This window comes from Lepidothrix coronata, unplaced genomic scaffold, assembly GCF_001604755.1.
Source record: "Lepidothrix coronata isolate B3197 unplaced genomic scaffold, Lepidothrix_coronata-1.0 Scaffold203, whole genome shotgun sequence".
Lineage (NCBI taxonomy): Eukaryota > Metazoa > Chordata > Aves > Passeriformes > Pipridae > Lepidothrix > Lepidothrix coronata.
In genome coordinates, this window is record NW_016690383.1 from 986364 (window position 1) to 1003086 (window position 16723).

Here is a 16723-nt window from a genome sequence, read left to right on the forward strand (position 1 = left end):
GGGGGAAGAAATGGTTCCCCTCGGTGCTGCCGCGGGTCCTCCCGCCCGCCTGGGGGCGCCCTGGCGCGGCGCTGTCCCGGCCCCGTCACGCGCGCCAATGGTGTCGGAGCGCTGAGGGCGGCGCGGAGGCCGCGGCCGGGCCGGGCCGTGTGAGGGGACCCGGGGGCTCTTCGCCGTCCCCTTCCCCGTCCCCTCGGCAGCGCTTCCCTGCGGGAACCCCCGGGCATGGAGCTCGCTGGCCCTCCCGTGAGGGAGCTGAGGTGAGCGGTGGGCGCGGAGGGGCAGCGGGTCTGAGGGCAGCTCCTCCGAAAAGTGTAGCCAAGCGGTTACGTAAATTAGCCGAGAATTAGCGAAACTTGTGTTTGTGCTTATTAGCCGGGGGGAGGGGGGGTATCACAAAATTGGCGGCGTTGCGCAGTCATATGAAAGAGAGGAGAAAAGCCGATTTTCTGTTTTGGGAGGCCGGTGCTGGGGTGGTTCAGGGAGGCTTATGGGGCATTGCTGGGTCCCCGGGGCTCCCCAGAGCCCTCGTTGTGTGTAATGAGGGCACGGGCGTCTGCGCTACATTATGGACATTATCTGTCCCTAACGTACCGGGCGTCTCGAACTTGTCGCTTTTTGTGAGGAAGAAGGAGCTTGAGTAGATCTTTGGCTTCTGCTTTCACGATGTTTGTATGTTGTGTTTTCCCCCTGTCAGTAAGCGATGTCCTGCAGGCTACAGAAACCTGCTTAGAGGGTGGTTGGGTGACTGTGACACGAAAATTAAAAACACCAAACCAACAAGCACTAGCATTTGCTCAAAGATCCTAAAAATCATCTGAAGGTGGTATTATAAACACTCTGACCCTAAAAAATTCTCTACTGTTGAATCATTTGAGGAGTCGGTGACTCTTAAATAACTTCAGTACGTTGCTTGTATTTAGGACAGTGTTTGCAGAAAGTGCACTGAAGCTTTGCTCCAGTGGGACTGGGAGCTTCCAGGATGGTTTCATAGAATCACAAGATGGTTTGGCTTGGAAAGACCTTTAAGATCATGTCCCAAACCCCTGCCATGAGTAAAATCCTCCCTGTGGTACAAGCTGTGTTTGTGACATCAGGTGGAAATGGGCATCACTCAAATCCCCCCTCCTGACTGTGGGCAGTGCTTGTATGGCCCCACAGTGAAACTGCATAATTAAGGATGTTCTTAAAAATTTTACAAGTGTTTTTGCTTTTGGTGTAAATTCTGCCCCTGCAGTCTGTGTTCTTATCGGTACTGTAGTCACTGGGCACTTTGAAGAATTGAATTTCTGTCAGTAATGACTGATGGCTTCAATATTATTTCAGTTTTGTTTAATCAGGTAATTGTCTTACAAAATTAGTAACTGGAGAGTGTTCCCAAGTGATACTCTGATGGCAGAATTAGATCTGCAGTGTACCTACATTTTTTTTTTTTCCCCTGTAAACTCATTTTAGAATAGCTTTTAACTGACTTCAGCATAGTCTTACAAAGAGAAACTGTTAGTGAGGGAAATTATGGATCATTTCAGTGTGGTATGCAAGGTCACTTTCCAGCTCTTCCACATACATTGTGTGTCACCTTGAGCTGATTGGGGGATAAAAATACAGTCTTAATAATGGATATATTGGTGGGATTCACTATCTAATTATCAATGTTTATAAGGCCTTTAAGATGGATGGAAAATTAACATTTATTGTATTTTTAAGTCAGTCTGACATGTAGCAAGACTGATGGTTGAGTGAATCTCTTTTTATGAGCTCTGACATTGAAATCACCACCTTGTAAAGAAACCAACAGACGAGTTCTATGACCTGCAAATGTTTCTGACAGTGCTCAGGAGGAGCAGTAACTTTGCTTGGTTTTGGTCAGAAGTTTGTATGTTTGGGAGCCGAGGATTATATTTCTTCTTGCCTACAGACAGGCACATGATCGATTCAAATCAACAATAAATTCTTTTAAATCTTGAGCTTATATAATTAAACCACATTAAATCTATTATGAAGAAACAATTCCCTGTGTGTGGTAGGACGTGATTGCAGCTTTTGTAACAACCCAGTGAGCGCGGTGGCAAGGCCAGAGGGTTTTTTTTTTTCCCAGCGTCGCTGCACCTACATTTGTCCTTTTGTGTTAGAAGCGATGCTGAATTCCACTTGGTTTTTTTATGCACTTGGGATTTTAATGGGCCAGTCCTTCCGAGGGCAGGTTTGATTTTGAGCAGATGGCATCCCTCAGCGGCGAGGATGCGTCTCAGCATTGCGAGGGGCTCTCCCTGAACGATCTGGAAAGCCCGCACAACTTCCGCAGCCGCTCCGGCAGCGTCGGCAGCACAGGCTCCAGCGGCCGCCTGCAGCTCCGGCAGAGAGTAGCCCACCTCATGGCCTGTGTGGAGGACGTCAGCTCGGACGATGAGATCCACAAGGAAGTGTCTCGCACCCTAGATGAAGCTTTCCTCATCTGCGGGAAAAAGCTGAAGTGGCAAGAGTTCAGGTTTTGTTCCCCCCCCCCCAGCTGGTTGTTTCTTCTGGCGGCGTTGGGGTTTTTCTTTTAGGCTTAGCTGGCAAAGAGGTTTCTGAGTGATGAAAAGTGACAGAAAATCTTTGTTTTCCGCAGGCAGGAATTCTGTGGGGAAATCAGAGCGTTCTTAGGGTTGGTTGCCTGTCCACGCTTCAGTTTTAGCAATGCTTTTGTGTGATTTTTGTTTGTTTGTAGACTACACTTAGTTACCTGGAATGTGGGCACAGCTTCTCCACCTCCGGATGTCACTAGTTTGCTTCAGCTCAATTCACTGGGCCCGACTATGGATATGTACGTTATAGGGTAAGTATATATTAAAGAACTTGCTTTGTAAGTTTATTGCAAAACTGCCAAGTCTCAACAGGTTATGGTCTGTTTTGGGAGGACTGTGTGATGTGAATCACTGGCTGGGAGATGGTTTAACGCTATCACTACCAGAAGGTGAAGACTAACTTAGTTAGTCTAACTAGCTGAGTACTAACTGACAACAAAGGTGATTTATAGCAGGAGAAGCTTCTCTTCTTTATGCTGCTATTTTGTGGCAAAACGTGGAATATCTTTTTTCCAAACAGACAAAATGTTTTGGCTGCTGTTTGCTTTGTTATCAGGTAAAGGCATGTTCATTTTGATATGACAGTTATGCAATATTCAGCATGTTTTAAGGAAATTAGTGGAAGCTTATTGGGCATAATCTGCCATTGTGTTTTCCAAACTTTCTTGAAATTTTGAAGTCCTGACAGGTTATTTGTCATATCTAGAACCTGAAACTCTGCCTTCATGTGTATATAAGCTCCTTTAACTTTGTTTTTCTTGGTGTTAGATGTGTTAGAGCTGTGGGTGGGTTGAACTGCTTGTGAGTGAGAAACTGAACAGCAAGAAATTTCTGACTTAAGCTTAGGGTGTTGTGATCTGTGTTCTGCAAAGGTTATATGAATTGTGTTGAAACCAACTGGTACAGTGTGAATAATTGTGATGTATTCAGCTTACAGGAGGTGAACTCAAAAATCACCAATTTTCTGTCTGACTTGGCATTTGATGATCCGTGGAGCATTTTTTTCATGACTGTATTGTCTCCCTTGGGATACATCAAGGTAATTATTTACATCTCTTCAGTGTCACAGCACTGAAGGAAAGTGTCTTTCCCAGCTCCATTCAGATTTTCTTTTCCTCAAACTCTCTATAAAAGATTAGTTGACGGTGGTTTTTGCAGGTGTCAGTCACTTCCACATTTATTAGAAGTGATTTGTCATCACACTTGTGTTTTCCTGTTTTGTTGATAAGGGCAGTTTTAATTTTTCTCTATTAATACTATTGTCCTTAATTTTAGCAGTAAAAACTGGACATGTGGTTTTTCATGTCTCATTTGGAATAGTTGGGCAGTTTTGATGCTTTTGCAGCTCAGATGACACACAACAAGAAGCTGCTCAGCTACAATGGCAAGGGCAGGTGTTGCAGAATCATGTGATGAGTAGAAATACTCCTGTCTTAGTAAGAACACACTCTCAAGGAACAGAGTCATGAAGATTATTTAAAATGAAATGTGATGTGAACTTACACTCAACAGCATATCTCTTGTGGCCACAATATCTCTGTCTGTCTCTTGTTGTAGAACATTTTCTTGCTCTGTGCAATATTGGGGAACTCCATTGTGATGTTTCTAATGTAGTCTTGCACTATAAATATCCCAAGCAATGGCAGTGATTTTTGTTAAGATTGCTAAGGTTCCTTTTTCTTTTCTTTTTTTTTTCCAACTTGTTTGCAGGTGAAAATAAATTGCATATACGTAAAACAGGATTTTAGTGGGTATGTGTATTTATCTGAGGACTTCAGATTTGATTGAAGACCTACAACATTATATGGTAGTTTGAAGGACAAGATATTTGGGTAATATCTGGGGCATAAGACCAGCTAAAGTGCTGCCTATTTTAATAGTGGAAACAATAAACATAGGAGGATATCCTGAATTTCTCTAATAAAGAGAAATTAAAAGCCTTTTGAATGTTGTATTGATTTTCTAAATCAAGCATTATTTCAGGGTGATTTTGCTGAGATGATTGTATTATCTGCATGCTAATCAGACTCAGCAGTCGTGCTGTTATTTTAATTGTGATTAAACAAAACAAAGGACCCATTGGGAATTATAAAAAGGAAGAAACCCACATTGTTCATTCTGGTTAAGTCATTGCTGATAAACATTCAAAATCTGGCTGTGGGCTGACATTCAGGCCCTGCATACAGGCAGTTGAAAGAATTCCTAGTGGTATGCCTGGCTGATTTTGAATTCCAATTTATAAATGTGGCAGTTTGGCCACACTAATGAATGGATGCTGCCACCTAATGGCTTTCAGCAGGACTGGATTAGCTCCAATAATAGGAGGGAGCTGTCAGGCCAGGTCAGAATCAAAACAGGCAGCAAGGAGAGGTTATCCTAGGACTTAGCCAGGAGGGGAGGAGCAGTTACCCCTTGGCTGACCTGTGACGAGGTTGGGTGTAGAGAGGTGGGCGTGTCATCCTTGGGACTTTATGTCCCTTCAGTAACAGGGTCTGTTTTCCAGGTGTTAAGTTGGTCATAGTCAATTCTTTCACCATCCACAGGATCATGTTCCCTCTGTGCAAGGTCTTTGCTGGATTTGGCTTTAAGTGTTTGTGGGACTAGTGCTGGTTCCAACAGAGGAGGGATTGTTGTCTTGCAGTGTTCAAGACCTGCAGAGAGAGGTGGTTTCATATGGATCTTGAGAAATGTCTGGGGATTGGCCACAGCAGAGTGAAGTAAAGCAAATAACAACGGGACTGGCAGATCTTGGTATCTCATGAATGTAATTATGGAGAGGAGAATGGTGGCTACTGAAATATTTATGCATCATCTAATAATTACAATCCATCCCTTCAGTATACTGTTTAATATTTTGTTGGGTTCAAGGACAATGTGAACATTGACATACATTCTGAAATAATTTAATTGTGTAGATATGGAGGCAAGGAAAGGAGGAATTCCATTTTAAATTTTGGGCTGAATGTATGTACTTCTCCAGCAGTTGTATAGTCAGTGCTGTTCTTAACAGGAGGCTTTATTTTAAAGTAGGCTTTTTCTAAGTTAATCCAGCGTAAAATTGAACTACAATTAATATATTTCAATGTCTGTATTTTAAATTTGAATGAATTTAAAATCATTAAAACAAACACTTAAAATGAATTTTGTATCTCATGCCAGGAACATTGTAAAGTCCATAACTTTTTAATGAAGGGTATCTTTATTAGACTATTTCCACACACACAAAAAACCCTAAACCACAAAAACCCCCCATGTCTTATGTGCTCCCTGAGTGTTGTTGCTTTGGCAGTGTTTGGTAAATCAGTTTTTACAGGCACTGCAGGCAGGAGTTGCCGCTGTTTGCAGCTCATTGTTTTTGCAGATGTCTAGAATTACCTGCTGTGCTTCTTAGGTGTTTTAGTGGCATTTAGAATGTTTAGTGATCTGCTGAAGGATGGTTCAGTTTGAAAAGCTTGCTGCTGTTGGAGGACTTGTAGGTGTGAGCTATTCAGATTACAGGTGAAAAGTCAAGGATTTGGTTCTTCACGAACAGGATTCTTAAAGATAGAGACAAGAGGCTGGGGAGGCAGAAGCTAAGTCTTTAAAGAGGTTTGGGCAAGGTCAAATTCAGATTTGTAATATGATGTTCCAACTGTGTTAATTAGTTGAGGGATTGATCAGATTTGTCTCTAAGCAGGGAATGTGTTCTTCACAGCACTGGAACGTGCCTGCATTTACTGTGTCCCAGGATCAAAGCCACGCTTGGCGAGGGAATTGCATGACTTCTGCTGTGGTGTTCTTCACCTGAAAGCTCCTATGGAGTAAACCCAAGTTATTCCAAATGCCTCCCTGGAAATGACCATTCCCTCTTTCGTCTCTCTTCCAGCTCTCCTCCGTTCGCATGCAGGGGTTGCTGCTTCTGATCTTTGTGAAGCACATCCACCTGCCCTTCATCCGGGACATCCACACCCAGTTCACACGCACGGGCCTGTACGGATACTGGGTAAGGAAGGGCCTGACGCTCGGTTGCCCTGGTCACTTATGGTGGTGCGTGTGCCTCTAAATGGTTTCATGCTGGGAGAGAGGAGATGGGGTTCAATTAAAAATTTATAAACTGACAAGCAGCGAGACTCGTTTGTCTGAGCCGTGTGTGCGAGTGCACTGCACAGACCATAATTCTGCTGGTTTATTAGCTGACGGGCAACAACTTTTGCAGGATGAAATTGTATTGATTTAAACCTAAGTAGCAAGATTTAGGTGTTAACAGTTACATTTGGAGGCTTCGAGTGTAGGTTCAGGGAATGTTGTTGATCTGCCGACCCAGGGGAACAAAGGAGGAGTCAGCATTCGCATGTCCCTCTATGGTCACACGATCTGCTTCATGAACTGCCACTTGCCAGCCCACATGGAGAACACAGAGCAGCGACTGGATGACTTTGAGAAAATCCTGGAAATGCAGTTTGAAGGAGAGAATATTCCAAGTACCTTGGAGCACGAGTGAGTTGTTCACCCACTTGGTGTTTTTTTTATCTGTTATACGGTGAACTCACGTACTGAAGAGTTTTGGGTTTGGAATTTTTCATCCGTCGTTTTTTATTTTAAATGTCCCTTCAGCCTGAATCCTGGGGGGAAAAAGATAACCTGAAAGGTGGAGATCTGTTTTACAAGGCTGTTTTCTTCCCGTCTTTAATTACATAAATTAGTTAGCATGTAGACTGTACAAACCATGCAGGAAAGCTTTAGAAAGCCTGTTTATACCAAAAATCCTTCTGATTGCTGTTCAGTGTTCAGAGATGCAGATCATTAGGAGGTTCAGGAGAAGTTAATATTCAGGCAGTAATGAGCAAGCAGCAAGAGTGCAAGGGACTTAATTTACTGTTTCAATTACTTCAAATTTTTGATGTAGCAGCAGGTTGTCCCTGTGTAAGCTTATCTATAACTACTTAATGTTTGTTTTTAAGCTGTTTGCATTAAGTAATATAAGTGATTAGAGCACCTAATTAGCATAATGGCTTTTATTCTGTTGAATTCTTCCCTTGTGTTAGTGGATTCCTATAAATCTTCCTTGTTTTTTTTGCATTTATTGTTTTTTCTTCTTCTTCTTCTTCTTAAGTGTTCTCTTCTGGTTTGGAGATCTGAACTTCCGGATAGCAGACTATGGCATCCACTTTGTCCGGGAATCCATCAATAACAAGCGTTACAGTCTGCTCTGGGAAAAGGACCAGGTATGTTGCCTTAGTCTGGGGGGTTTTGGTTTGGTTTTTAATGCATACAAACACAACATGTTAGTTAACATTACCTCTAGAGTTTCTAATTTCTTTCAGAGAACACAGACTCAGAGCAGGCATGAGGTGGAACAGGTCTAGCTGTTCATTCTCTCATTTCTCTCAGTCATAAGCCCCAATTAATTGCCAACTATTTCTGCTTTTGTTTAGTTTCTTACTTTACAGTGCTTGTGTTTGACTGGAGCTTCATGTCTTATCAGTTGTTCCTCACCTTGATTTCTCCTCCCAAGAATTATTTTTAAGAGAACCTTATTCTGAAATTTGTTTTGAGTATAATTTCCTCAAAACTTGTAGACAGATCATGTCGAGAGTTCTGGCAGTAACAGAGGCACTTCTGAATTTACCTTTCCAATTATGTTGTACTGGCTGAGATGTTGTACTGGCTGAGACTGTACAATTATGTTGTACAGTCAGATTATGTTCAACTGACTGGTTGAACTCTTGGAGGAGCTTTCTCAACCACCCTTTAAGCTCTGCATTTTAAATGTGAACTTTAAAAACTACTTTTTATTTCTGCAGTTAAATATGGCCAAAAAGACAGAAGCATTTCTTAAGGAATTCATAGAGGGTCCTCTGCAGTTTAAGCCCACCTACAAGTTTGACCTTTACTCGGATGTGTATGATACAAGGTAAAAGCATAATAAGATGAGTTAAGATGTGGGATATGGGGGTGAGTGTGGGCTTGGGGAAATATCACTGTAGTAAGTAAACCTGAATTTCCTGAAGGTACTGGGTGACTGGGGCTGTTGAGCTACTCTGTTAGGCTTGTTCACTGATCAAATCTGAATAAATTAATATTGCTGGCTGATGAAGCTGGAGTCTGCTGATTGCATGAGGGAGGTAGTGAAACAACCCAGCTTCCTTTTTGAAAAGACTGGATTAACAGAATAAATGAGCACTTGTTTAGGCCACTTCTATTTTGTTGTTTACGGCTAAAAGTGCCCACTGGTTGTCAGAAAGGAGCAAAAGAAAAAGAGTAATTGTCTGCAATTTTTGTTTTCCTTCTCTGTTTAAGCATTTTATTTGGTATGCTGGTATTTGAAAGTTAATGTAAATTTGTCTTCACTGATTATTTTAAGTTGAAAATGTAGTATCTTAAGTTTCTGAAGTTTTTCTCTGATGCTAAAGTTTGTTGTTAAGTATTAGTCTTATATTTTAACAGGAGGATAAGTTCCTGTCCAAACAGGGGTTTTGTACTGATCTTTTTCTTTACTTCCAGAGAACAGAAGTCCCTGTTTTGGTTTAAGTAAGAAGAGAACTTTCTGAATTTTGTAGTTTCATAAATATTTCAGAATCAAAACAAGGCTCTTTTCTGAGCTTTTGATTTGATTTTTGTGAAATATTTGAAAATCAGACAACTGATTTTCTTTAGGGACTTTCTGAACCCGTCTGAAAGCTGTAGTGTTATCTACTCTGCTGTTGCACTTAACATTGGATGTTATTCCTTTATATCCAAAGACATTTTACTCCCTAATTGAGTGTAAAGATATATAATGAGACCAGCAGTAAATCCAGTTAACAAAAAAGACTTATAATAATCCGAACCCAGACATTCTACAAATGATTCATAGCCTGGTAGTCTGTACTGGCTCATTTAAAGAACAGAAAGTGTCCTTACACATACTGTGTGTGATCTGCTGCTGTTCAAGCAAGCAGAGAGACTTTGCTCAGATGGGGGGAGATCAGCAGGCTTGAAAAGTGTGCTTTTAATGAAATCCACAGTATTTTGTTACTTTTTGATACTTTTTCAGTGTGAATTTTGAGGTTTTGTTTCCCATCTAATCTGCCATTTTCTCTAAAATAGTGAGTGTATTAACTTAAGCTGTTTCTTTGGTATTTTCTTGCACAGCAGAGCAGACATATGGCAGCTCATAAAGATTTCTGTCGGTTTATATAATTACTGGAGTAAGTGGGATAAGGGCCCTTAGTCATTTAAAATCTTTCCACCTTACTAAAGGTGAGTCAGACTTGCATATGGGAAGGGGTAAAATAAAAATATGTTGAATATTGAACTAAATGGCATTGGGTTTGATATTCAGAGTTATAAAACTGACAGTTTTCCTTACACATCCCGCTCATTAACTGTTCGAACTCAATCCAGTCCATTCTAATTCCTCTTCCATAGGGTATGATCTTTTCTCCATTTCAATTTGAAGTGACACATCCATACAGAGAAGTTGCTGTTTAGTTTTCCTCCCCCTGCAGAGGGAACCACGGAAGGCTCGTGTCTTCTGTTGTTACTGATATGGAATAGGAGGAAACTCTGCATTGTGGTTACAGTTTGATGTACAGCACAGCTGCAGGCACAACTTTCTTGATCATGGAATTCTGAAAGCCTGTTGTTTTAAGACCTGCAATGCAGGCTGGTACAATTTAGAGGAACTTTTAAATAAAGCATTACTGTGGCACCTGTGATTACCATAAGCTACCCAAGTTTGTCCCCTTTTTTTGTTGTTGAAAGAAACTTGTCCTCAATCATCTTGAATAATTTTGAACATCATTCACACTCTTCTACATATTCCTTATGTTTATGCCCTCATTTCTCAGAATGTCTATACATTTGAAGCTTGGGGCAGTTGCTGTATTATCTCAATGTTCTTGAATTTATTTTTTTTTTTAGGAGAAAGTATCATTTCCTGTATGAAGCCGACTAACCCACTGAAATGCCCTTCTCCCCTTCATTTTACTCCTCTTTCAGAAACCCATGAAACTGGTCTGTGGTTAATGGAGTTCAAATTGAGGAAATGCTGGTTGTAAAGCATTTTGAATAGAGCTGTAAAATGAAGCTTGAATGCGATTGCCCTCTTTTATTGATACGTATCTGACTGTCTTTGAACTCTGAGTAGATTTTGCACAGCATTCTTAGCTTTTGCCAACTTGTTTTTCTTCTCATTTCACTTTTACCTCGCATTTTTGCAGTGAGAAGAAACGAAAGCCAGCATGGACTGATAGGATTCTTTGGAGAGTGAAACATCTCTGCCAGAATGCATCAAAAGAAGGCGAATTCTCTGAAGAAGAGCAGACAATTTTTGTTACTTTGAATAACTATGTCAGTCACATGAGCTATGGCATCAGCGACCACAAACCTGTTACAGGAACATTCGGGCTTGAGGTGCTGTCCCAGTTATGTTGTTAAGAAAAAGTTTGTTTTGCCAAGTGTTACCTTACAGAATCTGCTTTTCTAAACCAAAATCTCCGTTTCCTTCTGTTTATAGTGAAGGCAGCAAATTGGTGTCAGTTTATTTCCATTCAGTTGGGAGTCCCACAGCAGGTCTGACAGAGAATAACTTGAATAACTGAATGACAGAGTTGACTGACTTTAAAATCTGTTCTTTTGCCTAGTTGAAGCCTCTTGTCTCAGTTCCTTTGGTCGTGCTGAATCCTGAGGGTGAGTGGAGTGCAGAACACGATGTTATCATCCGCTACTCCGCAGTGCCTGAACTCCCCAGCAGTGCTTGGGACTGGATTGGGCTCTTCAAGGTAATGTTCTCATATCATGGTTCTTCAGCAAAGATGGTGAATGGGACTGGAGGAGGTAGTTGCTAGTTTTAGGGCATTGTGATTCTTGCCAGTGCAGAACTCTCTGATTTAGTTGTCTCTCCTTGATTACCGTTAGTTTCTGTGCTGACAGTTTAGCTCCATAGATGTGAGTTCTTTCACACCCTTAGATTCTCTGCTAAGATACTGTGGTGATTTATTTAAATAAAATGTTAAAGAAGCTATGGAAAGGAGTTGTCCTCCCCTGATGTCTGCAATTCAAGAGATTTATGTAGCAAAGAAAGAACAAAAATAAGTTAGTGGAAGGGTGAGAGAAACAAAAGTTATGTGGGTGCCCCTAAAATGTTTTTATCCTAAAAGTGCAGTGTTTTAATTACGTCAGTGAAGTAGTAAACAGCTCTCACAACTTTGAGTTTTCCATGTAATATGCTTTTTGTTTCCTTCAGAAGGCTGATGGTTTGCATCTTTCTCTGCAGGTGACTTTCAGGCATATGAATGATTATGTTACTTATGCTTGGGTAGAAGATGATGAAATCTCTTCTAACAAAGACAGTAAACAAGTAAGTCAGTTGTATTTCTTTCTAATGTAGTTTCCCACAGAGTAGCACTGAAGGTCTGTTTGTCCCATATCCCCTTCCTCTGGGGGGTTCTGTATCCTCTTTCCCAGCTGAAGCTAATTGGGAGCGATATTATTGTTTAAAATCCCTCTTCCTAATTCTTAGTAATTTTCAGGTAGTCTGGTACACCTTCTCAGTGTGATCATATAGCTTAAGGGAATTGATGAAAAAGCTATTTATTCCTGCAGTGACTTTTCACTGTACTAAAACTACTGTCATTTTATATTTTGATCTGTTTCTGCCACTGCATTAAGTAATGGGCCGTATTTTTCATCTGATTGTCCAACTTGCTCAGTGTATCCTTAGTATTTATTATTTTGGTTACAGTTGTAAGTATTTACACAGTTAGTTCCAGGTACCTGATACAGCTCCAGATTGAGGTTTCTTAGACTTTGTGTTTTGACTACTGAATGTTTTGGTCCTTCTGTAAAAACTGCTGTCTGTTACAAAGCTTGCTAGTAGTGATTACCTAAAGTGATTGAAAACAAACAAAACTTATTTGGAATACAAATGGTGTGTTGCCAGAGATATTTATCTGAACAAACAGAAATTAAAATTTAATTTTGGAGACACGGGGAGTGCAAGGATGGATAAGATTCTCCAGACAAGGGAAAGCAGTTATTTCACGTTAGAGATTTTCTAAGTTAGCGTCAAGTTTACAACAGGAACCCCAATTGTATTGTGTAAATACAAAGCTTAGAAATCTGAGCACTATGAATGTTGTTTTAGCAGGACACTGTGGGGTGCAGTTTGGGGACGGGAGTGGTTTCAGGACCGGAGCAAACCGAGGTGGTGCTTTGCTCTGCTCGTTGCCACCAGGAGGCAGCTCCACTCCCTCCCTGCTGCTCCGTGGCCTTGTCCTTTCCCCTACAACCACTCTGGGCTTTTTCTTCTCCCTTCTCACTGAACCAGCTCATCTTGCTAACACGGTGAAGGATATTCCTTTTCCTCCCTTGACTTAGTTTTCAGAAGGTTTCATAAGTTATTTCTGTCCTCATCCTTTTTAGTTTATGTTTTAAAACCTGCTTATAAATAGTCAATACTGATTTTTAAGGTGTCCTGAATGGCAGAGACTGATTTTTTTGTAAACTTCTTTTTCTGTGGAAGTTGCTCATTGCCTGTTCTTATTCTTGTTGCCAGGTTTACATGAGTGCTTCAGAAATACCTACTATGGGAGGAGAATTTTTGCTGTGTTATTATAGCAATAACTTGCAGACAATAGTTGGTATCAGCGAGCCTTTTCAGGTAAGGTATTTGGAAGCATTGATTAGTGTTGGTGTGATCTTTTCAGTTTCTTTTGCTTTCACATGCATCTGAACATAGATGTGTGCAACTGTGTTAATACTGGAGGAGGTGGCAGCAGAAGGAATTCTAAAAATTATATGTCCTGGCTAACATCCCATAAAAGAATTTGCTGATGTGCTAAAAGACTCTTGAGTAGCTGTTATGGCAACACATAGCAGTGAAATAAGACAGGTTTCTTCTCTCTCAGCTTTTACTTTTGGAACGTCAGGCTCTCATGTTAGGTTCTAGCTTCTATAAAAATGAGAACTCAAGTGCTGCCCAGTTTCTGGTAGATTATAAGTGAGCTCTTTGTGCTCCATTCTGTGATAGATTTGCACAGAAGTGTTTCCTGTATATTAATGACTTGAATTTGGGAAAGACAGTACAGCTGGAACTCAAGTTAATTGTTTAACAGGCTTCATTTAATTTCTGAAAGGATCACTTAACCTGGACAAGCAAGGTGAAGTGACCAAGCATTGCTGCTTCTGCACAAGCACTGGTTTTTCCAAAATAATTTTGTTTGTGCAGAATTTTCCGTGCTGTCGTAGCTGTGCTAATGTGTCGTGGAATGATTGAAATAGAAGTTCTGCACTGTTGTTGGATGAAGGGGTTTTAAAAGACTGTGGAGCTGCATTGCCTTTGGGGATACAGTAATGAAAGTCACTGGGCTGGCTGATATATCTCAGTGCTACTGTTCCTGTTTTTCTCTCTGTTTTGGTGAGAAACATGGCAGTGTATCTCTGTTGCCTCTGAGCTTAATATCTACCAGAGACTCTGCAGGATGGTTGTCAGCTGGACATGGATACAACATCCAATATGCCTTTCTTTTTCCATGACACTTAATGTTTTGGTATCAGTTTAGTGGATTTTTACTAGATTTTTAAATTTTCTCAATTCTTAGCAAGTATGACAGCCATCTTTATGTAATGGTATATTGATAGTGCAGAGCAAAACGGTGGGTTTGAGTTGTTAATTTGGTTTTTAACTTGTTTTTCTCCCAGATTCTGCCCAGCAAAACTTCAATAGAAAAGGATTTGACACAGGAAGAGAACAGTTGGATGCAGAAACCTGACGATCTGGAATCACGTGATGAGTCTGAAGACAGGAAGGGCATTTAGTGGTCCTGATTCAGGAGTCAGATGATTCTTTATATCTTAGTGATTGTAAGCTTTTACTCTTAGAAGATGGAGTAAGACAGGTAGGATTGTTCAGAAACTTTGTAAGCTCGTGGAAGATAATTTATTGTGGAAACAGATATTTTTATTATGGGGAGAGTAACTCTCTTGCACTGGATGAGAACTGTAAAAATAGCACTTAATGAATGCTGTATGTTTTAAGGTGATAGACATTTCTAATACAATGATTTAACCTAAGGAAGTTGCCATGTTTAATAGATTTTTAGGCTCGTTCCCTTTTTTGTAGAGGATATTTTATTTACGATGCAATATTTACTATGCTGTAACCACTTAATAATTGATTTCCAAATTTTGAGTTTAAATGAAGTTATTTTAAAATATTTATTAGATATGGCCAGTTAGCTTGTTTTGAAATTTTATTTGACCTTCAAATGTAAGCTAATTACCTTTTGGGAAACATGTGTGACAACAGGTCACATGAAAACAAAATCTTTGGACTGTGTAAAATCTCCTTTGGTAGATCCTTTCCTTCATGCCTTACTGAGAACTCTCTGTAGGATTTTCCGTTTTTAATTTTTCCAAATTGAAATACATTTATCAAAATGTATTTTTCCTGATTTTTTAGAAATTCTTCTTTTATAAAACAATTAAGCAATTTGCCTATTGCCTTTCTCCCCCTCATTAAAAAAAGTAAAATAACACCATTTTTATACCAGTCCCTGGCTCAGAGTTGACCAGGATCCCACAATTTCTGAAAGAAATGCTTTAGCATAGGTGAGGAGCCCATGATTGTGAAGAATTTGGCATAATCTGTGCTATAAAAATTGTAAATCTCTTCCATTTAGAGCAATCAGTCTTAAAAATTTGTGTTTTTCAAAGGGTGCTTAGACCTTAAATACATCCTGTGCACTTGAGGGTGGAGATGCAATAAGAAACTTCATGTACTTTTAGGAACCTGAAAGGTAGTTAGCTTCAGAAATGGTTTGGTTTCTTGATGAGGAAATGGAGATATTTGGAAAGGATTGGAAGAAGCACCAACATTCCACAGAATCTGAGACTGCAGTGCTGGAAAAGAGCACTTGTGAGTCTCCCATGTTACAGATACAAAGCTTCCAGCTACCTACCGTGTATGGTAAGTAGAGTTAGTTACCAGTCACTGTCTTGGTGGTTAGGGATGGAAAAGAGCAAATTTGGTTCAAGTGGAAGAGCAAAGGATGGTGGTGTGTTTATGCTGGAATGCTGCTTCAGAAATGAATCAACTCCTTTTTGCTCTCTTTCTCAAAGCCTTATTTTTTTCAGGATTGTTTTGAGATAGAAAGTTAGCACCTTGGTGTTTGGCGGTTACTTGCTTGTGTCATTCACTGTATAAAATCTTTTGAGGGCCAGGTGTCTTTGTATGCTGTGGAAGCTCTAACATAGGTTATCTGGTTAGGTAGTTGCAGTGGGGGTTAGGAACACTTGGCCTCTGTAGGTTTTAGACATATTCAGCTTAAAGCTTGGTGTTGGGAACTGCTCCCAGTTGTGAGTAGTGAGGGCAGGTTCAGAGGATACTGTGTTCATTGCCTGGATTAACACTGCCTTGAGGTTTACAGTTTGTACATTCCTGTTACACTTTGGAACAATATTAGAAACAGTTTTCACATTTGTACCGGTCTCGCAACAATTTGTTTTGCACTGAATCTTTCAGGTATGTGACTTCTCATGGCAATTAGGGCACCAGACAAATCCCTGCTGAATTGCAATAACTCTTGCAGTTCTCGAGTTGTCCTCTGTTTCTGATTTCACTTGTGTAACCATTACCATACTCCATGCAAGGAGATTCTGTGGAGAGCCCAAAGAACAGTGGTCTTTGAATTCCAGACCACAGCTGGTGATTTATTGTGGACCAAGATCCAGTTTCTTCCAAGCAGGGTGCATCTGCTGTTCAGGAGCAGCTCAGAGGGGGAGCCACGCAGCCACTTTGCTGGGGCAAGACACTTGAGAGCCCTTCTGTTGTGTGGGAGCTGATAACCCCCTGTCACTGGACACAGGAGCTGCATTTTGTAAACTAATCCTTTGAACCACAGGACTTCACTGAAAATGCCCACGGCAGCTGGGATTGGAACTGCTTCTTAGTAGGATGCTGCACAGAACTGTACTTCTTTCTTCAGTATTATGCACACAGAGGCACTTTTGTTTACTACTGTTACCTATGGTAGCTTTTCAAACTATTCCATGACCTGTAATGATGCAATTTCTGATGAAATTTATCTTTCTTAAAACACCTTTAATTGGATGTTATAATCACTGGAAATGTTTTTATACTCATGTGTTTTCTTTTCATGTACCTCCAAAATAAATCCTGGCAGTGAAGTGTT

General features: G+C 40.5%; 1 protein-coding gene across 2 annotated transcripts; it reads left to right on the forward strand.

Annotated features, from left to right (window-relative positions):
- The first annotated feature begins 89 nt into the window (after positions 1 to 89).
- Positions 90 to 16723, forward strand: INPP5K (inositol polyphosphate-5-phosphatase K). 2 transcript variants are annotated; one of them, XM_017832571.1, is made up of 14 exons: positions 90 to 260; positions 2204 to 2488; positions 2711 to 2818; positions 3498 to 3606; positions 6433 to 6549; positions 6871 to 7043; positions 7660 to 7771; positions 8351 to 8460; positions 9051 to 9077; positions 10751 to 10943; positions 11174 to 11311; positions 11806 to 11889; positions 13087 to 13191; positions 14232 to 16723. In XM_017832571.1, the coding sequence occupies exons 1-14, from the start codon at positions 226 to 228 to the stop codon at positions 14346 to 14348; spliced, it is 1713 nt and encodes a 570-aa protein (XP_017688060.1). In that variant the 5' UTR covers positions 90 to 225; the 3' UTR covers positions 14349 to 16723. The 2 variants fall into 2 exon arrangements, with proteins under 2 accessions (XP_017688060.1, XP_017688061.1); XM_017832572.1 differs by lacking the exons at positions 2204 to 2488; positions 9051 to 9077 and having other exon boundaries at positions 92 to 260.